The sequence below is a fragment of the Passer domesticus genome, chromosome 1 (assembly GCF_036417665.1).
Source record: "Passer domesticus isolate bPasDom1 chromosome 1, bPasDom1.hap1, whole genome shotgun sequence".
NCBI lineage: Eukaryota > Metazoa > Chordata > Aves > Passeriformes > Passeridae > Passer > Passer domesticus.
This window is the reverse complement of record NC_087474.1, coordinates 33,897,334-33,903,574: the sequence shown is the minus strand read 5'-3', so window position 1 is coordinate 33,903,574 and position 6,241 is coordinate 33,897,334. Positions and strand designations below refer to the sequence as shown.

At 54.7% G+C, this 6,241-nt stretch overlaps 1 protein-coding gene across 1 annotated transcript; it reads left to right on the top strand.

Moving 5' to 3' along the window:
- Positions 1-457: 457 nt before the first annotated feature.
- On the top strand, positions 458-5,428 carry TRIL (TLR4 interactor with leucine rich repeats). The gene has a single exon (XM_064413144.1). It carries the CDS (start codon positions 477-479, stop codon positions 3,252-3,254), a length of 2,778 nt encoding a protein of 925 aa, XP_064269214.1. The 5' UTR covers positions 458-476; the 3' UTR covers positions 3,255-5,428.
- Positions 5,429-6,241: the final 813 nt, after the last annotated feature.

Sequence of the window (6,241 nt, the reverse complement as noted above, 5' to 3'; positions counted from 1 at the left end):
AAAAACAAAACATGCCAAAGGGAAAGGCAAGTCATTGAAAGGATGGGTATCCATTATGTTTCATTTTCAGTATGCTTTCCAACACCTTCCTTTTGCTCTGAATTTGTGTGTTGTTGACCAAGAAGAATCTTTAAAACGGGAATTCCTGAAGAACATCTGGATCATTCTGACGAGCCCCTCACGGACTGGAGCCATGTTCAATTGCATCTTCACTGGCAGCGTTTTCGGGAACCTAGTGGGCAGGACGGTGCAGAGAAAGAACGAAAATTATTCCTTTATGTACTACAGGAGGCTTAGTCCTCTGATTGCCGTTTGCTCAACACAAAGAAAAGTCCTCAATCCGTGGTAAACCGTAACTATTGCTTTTGGCAGGTTTCTAAATACAAGAAAAAAAAAAAGAGATAGGGTGGGCAGACGACGTCTAGTTCACTTCTGCTCCCTTCCCCCACCCCGATGAGCAGCTCTATCTGCAACCCATGCGGCTGGGAGGCAGCCACAGCCGGTTCCAATTCCTACTTTCCCACTCTGCGCCCCTGCTCGCTGCCGGGGCTGAGCCGAGCCAGGACCGGCCGCGGGCTTCCTCCCCCCGCCCTCCCGCCGCGCCGTCCTCCCTCTCCCCCGCTCCATCCGATCCTCCGGTCCCCCAGGGCACAGTGTGGGAAGTACGAATTTCCGCTGAGTTTTCTCGGCAACTTTCGGAGCTCGTCTTTCTCCTGCTCCCCGCTCCGCCCGCCGCCCCCCCTGCCGTCCCTCCCCGCCCGTCCCCTCCGCCCCCGGGAGAGCCGCCGGAGCAGCCGCTCCGCTCGGCAGCCCGTGGGCCGCGAGGGGCGGCCGAGCCCGGGCGGCGGCCCCGGCAGCGCTCCCGGCCGGCTCGGCAGAGCCCATGGTGCCGGGCACCGCGACCTGCAGCCGCCGCCGCCGCGCCCGCCTGCCCGGTGCGGAGCTCAGCCCGGCGCGGAGCAGAGGAGGAGCCCATTAGCAGCCGCGCAGGAGGCGGAGGGGATGCCGGAGAGACACAAAGCCGGCGGGGGAAGCAGCCCACGGCTCGTCCCGGGATGGGGGCGCCGCGCCGGGTCCGCCTGATGCTGCTGCCGCGGGTGCTCTGGGGCTCCGTCGCCCTCATCCTCCTGCTGCTGCCCGCGGCCGAGCCCATCTGCCCCGAGCCATGCGACTGCCAGCAGCACCAGCACCTCCTCTGCACCAACCGGGGCCTGCGCTCCGTGCCCAAGACTGCCGAGCCGCAGGATATCCTCACCTACAGCCTCGGGGGCAACTTCATCGCCAACATCTCCGCCTTCGACTTCCACCGCCTGGCAGGGCTCCAGCGCCTGGACCTGCAGTACAACCGGATCCGCTCGCTACACCCCAAGGCCTTTGAGCGCCTGGAGCGGCTGGAGGAGCTTTACTTGGGCAACAACCTGCTGCCAGCGCTGGCCCCTGGCACGCTCAGCACCCTGGCCAAGCTGCGCATCCTCTACGTGAATGCCAACGAGATCGGCCGTCTCAGCGCTGCCTCCTTCTCTGGCCTCGACAGCCTTGTCAAGCTGCGGCTGGATGGCAATGAGCTGGGCTCGCTGGGCGATTCCACTTTCTCAGGGCTGCCAAACTTACTCTATCTGCACCTGGAGTCCAACCGCATCCGCTGGCTGAGTCGCGGTGCCTTCACTGGCCTGGCCAAGCTGCGCTTCCTCGACCTCTCAGGGAACCAGCAGAGCTCCCTTCGCCACCCGGACATCTTTGGGCCGCTGCGCTCCCTTCACACCCTGCTGCTGGCCAGCAACAGCCTGCGGCAGCTGACAGGGGGCCTCTTCCAGCACTTGCCCGGCTTGGCAAAGCTCTCGCTCAGCGGCAACCGACTGTCTCACCTGGCCGCGGATGCTTTCAGGGGGCTGGGCTCGCTGAAGGAGCTGCGCCTGGAGGGGAACCTGCTGAGCCACTTACCTGCAACCCTACTGGAGCCGCTGGACAGCCTGGAGGCACTGGATCTGAGCCACAATGCACTGACCGCCCTGCACCCGGCCGCCTTCAGCCGCCTCGGCCGCTTGCGGGAGCTCAGCCTGCGGGACAACGCACTGGCTACGCTCCCCGGCGAGCTCTTCACCTCCAGCCTGGCCCTCTATCGCCTGGAGCTGGAGGGGAATGCCTGGAGCTGCGACTGCCGCCTTCGCGGCCTCAAGCGCTGGCTGGCGGCCTGGCACTCCCAGGGCCGCCTGCTCACCGTCTTCGTGCAGTGCCACCTGCCACCCGCCCTGGCCGGCAAGTACCTCGACTACCTGCAGGACGCCCAGCTGCCGCTGCCGCAGGACGGCGGCCCCTGCCCCGACGGTGCCTCTCCCTCCCCGCCATCCCCCGAGGGACTTGGTGGCAACAACAGTGCGGCGGGGCTGCCGCCAGGGCCGCCGCCGGCCGCCTCCACCGCCCGCCTGACCATGGGGGTGCCCATGGCCGCCAGCCCCACGCCGGCACCGCTGCCCAGCGCAGCAGCGTGGCCCCGACGGGCCGGTGCCGCCGGGGTCCCGCCGCTGGTGTCCGACCCGTGCGACTTCAACAAGCTGTTCCTGCACAACCTGTCGGTGCAGGCGGTGGGCTCCAGCTGGGTGACGGTGCGCTGGGCCGTGCGGCCGCACCGCAGCCCCCGCCTGCTGGGCCCGGCGCGATTCCGCCTCCTCTTCGACCGCTTCGGCGCCGCCGTCAAGTTCCAGCGCTTCGTGTACCTGCCGGAACGCGGGGAGCCGGCGGCCACGCTGCGGGAGCTCCGCCCGGACACCCCCTACCTCGTCTGCGTCGAGGGCGTCCTGGGCGGCCGCGTGTGCCCGGTGGCGCCGCGGGACCACTGCGCCGGGCTGGTCACGCTGCCCGAGGGCGGCACCGCGGCCGCGGCGGCGGGCGGGCCCCGCGGCCCCGACCAGCAGCTGCTCACGCTGGTGCTGCTGGCGGTGAACGCGCTCCTGCTGCTGGCGGCTCTGGCCGCCTGGGCCGCCCGCCTGCTGCGCAAGAAGGTGCTGGGCCGTCGGCGCCGGAAGGCGGCCCCGGTCCACGTGCGGCAGCTCTACTCCACACGCCGCCCTCTCCGCTCCATGGGCACCGGCGTCTCCGCCGACTTCTCGGGCTTCCAGTCCCACCGGCCACCCCGCGGCGCCGCCGCCTGCGCCCTCAGCGAGGCCGACCTGATCGAGTTCCCCTGTGAGCGCTTCATGGACAGCGGCAGCGGCCGGCACGGCGACGAGCACCTGCTGCAGCGCTTCGCCGACTGAGCCCGCCGGGCCCGCCGGCCGGGGAGGGCGGACGCCGCTCTGCGAGGGGATGGTGCGGGCCCAGGGGTCGCGGCCTCCGAGGGGAGGCTCCGTGGCTGCGTCCAGCCGCCCTTGCTGCTGGCCGGGGCTGAGGCTGCCTGTGGGACGGGGTTACTTCTGCCGGCGCCTCACCGTTTTGTCAGGAATCGTCACTAACCCAAGGAAAAGCCCTGGCAGGCCGTAACCGTGCCTTGCCTTGAGGGGCAAACGGCAGGAGCTGCTGCCCACAGCAGCCAGTGCCTCCCTTAAGGAACCTCAGAGCTGTTAATTTAAGTGTGCTGTTTTACAGGTGGTTTCTTGCAACTACAGGCTGGGAACAGGTTCCAGTGAGCGGCCTGGTCCTGTGTGAGGAGCTTCGAACAGGTCTTTCCAAGGCACCAGCCCTTCCTAATCAAAAATTTGGATCGAGGGTCATCTTTTCATTGAACTGTTTGCAACCAGGGAGTTGTCTGGAGGGCTGGAAATGTAGGACTGTGTGCTGAGTAGCTTGAAGGCTGTGCCATTTCAACTCAAACGGAATGTGAGGCAATTTAATGTGCACAAGTGTGCTTTTATACTTTTCTGTAAACGAGGAACAATAATGCAGCTGGTTAGTTCTACAGGAATATATTGCTGACACCACTAAGAAAAAACTAACAGATTTTTGTAGAATGTTTACAAATGAGCTATTTCTAAATTGTTTTTGAATAAATACTACTTGGTACTTGTACACGTTAATGTGTGCTGTAGTTGTCTGGGTCCGTGATGGTCAGCAGATCACTGACCCTCACATAATCCATCTTCATTTCTAAATGGGTGGGTGCAGAGGTGAACTATTGATGGATAAATAATCATTGGTGCCTTACTTCAGAAACAATAATAGGTGAGAATATTTCAGGAATGTGAAACAATCTTTATCCTAACAGGCAATTCTCTCCTAGCCTTAGCCTCCTAAAGGTAGAAGCTTTATGTACCTCACTGTGAAATAAAACATTTTGTGTATTAATCTAGATTATGTGTTTTGTGTAGCTGAGTAAGTAATGCTAGAGTTAAACCCTTATGCAGTAGTATACAATGTTTGAATTGTTTTGGTTTGTTGGTTGTTGTGGGTTTTTTTTTTAAATTAGGATTTTGCTTTTGGTTTCAGAGCAATGCTAATCATTTTATGGTCAGTTGCTCTCTACTTCTCAGACTTTTTCCTAAATATTTACAGAATGTGGTTCTGTTATTACAAAATACGGTGGTTTAGTTTACATTAATAATTCTCTCTGTGTGGTCTACAAATGAGCTAGTTAAAGAGGTCCAAATCAGGATTGCACTTTAAATGCAAATGTTTTAGATGGAGTTTGGGAAATTGCTGAGACCATTGATACAGCTTCTGCTCCCCTGAATTTAATGTGCAACCTCAGATGAACTCTTCTGGAACTGAATGGCTTGAAGGAAGTGTTAGTGTACTATGGAGACATTTGTCTCAATATCATGCATTCATTGCTGACCCGAGGTGTTCGTGACTACAAGTTGTTTATTACCATAATTGCAAGTAAGCAATTGGAGGTTTTCTCTTCTTTTTTTTTTTTTTTTTCATTTTTTTTCAGATGAACAAGTGTTTACAAAAGATACCACAGTAACTGGTACCTTCGGTTGGAGTTCAGTGACTGAATAGAGAGAGAAGACTTTGTGTTCTGAGGGAGAGAGTATAGAGATCATTTGCCTTAATCTTTGTCTTTTCCATGGAGAAAGAAAAAATCGAAGTCTTTTTTCTTGGGTCAGTAGCAAGAAATCCTTTGGGATTTCATTTTGACAGGCTGTAGTTTCCATGAATATCAGGGGCCAAACTCGGTCATCAGTGTATAGATTAAAATTCACTGCAATAGATACCATGTTGAATGGAATTAAAATTGAGGGAATGAAGTATCAGGTTTCATTTTTTGTTAAGAATTTAAAATTTCTGATCTTTCGGACACCTGGGTGCTTTTGGCCATTTATGATTATGGAATACACCACTGTTTGTTGTTAGAAATGCAGTGGGATTATTGAGTAAAGCTGTGTATCACACTAACGTTAGCTCTATCACTGGATATTCTTCCAATGGGAGATGCATAGATGCTGTACATGGTTATAGTCAATTGTCAATAAATCCATTTGCTGAAAGAAAATTTGTGTCTTACCTTGTATCTCATCATGCATCCTTCTTCAATCATAGATTGGCTGTAACTTCTTCATTTTATGAGCACGAGGACTGTGGACAATGTCTCACCATTCTTTTAATATCTTTTGATATGAAACAACAGACATAATTTTTCCTGGTTTGTTTTTAATATGTTTGGACAGTGCAAACACAAAATAACTAAAACGGGCAGTTCTGAAAAAGGTAGACCACTGTCTCAAGATAAGCTAATAAGGTGCTGTTACATCAGTGAGCTATTGATCCTTTATGAGGAAAATTAAGAAAAAATGAGTGTTTGGGATCATACCAGCATTTTATGCTCATTGGAAGTTACAGTTCTGAGAGGTTTTCAGTATTATCAGGCTAATGATAGCATGTCTTGTTCAGCATATGCATGCTGTTCTAATTAATAATTCACTGCTGCTGTTTGAATTTTTTCAAACATCTGGAGAAATGCTAGAATGAAATGGAACTGGCTTTTTTGTTCCAGCCTAGAAGTAGATACATAAATCTGCACAACAGCAACAACAAAAAGAGTTAACAGAATGAAGCTGTTGACTTTTTAAAAGCCACAACTTCTGTAACTCTATGAATACTTACGGGCTTTGTCTGCAGATATTACTTGCAGCATCTTTGCAGGGAGGGAACTGTACTAGCAGGTGGTTGAGGAAAGAAATGTCAGTGACGTTGAATGATTGAAAAATGTACATATAACATGACTCTGTTTTTACCAGTAGCATTTATGTATATTTGGGTCCTTTTTAAAGTAAGCTCCTTTCTAAAGAATGACTGCAAAACCAGC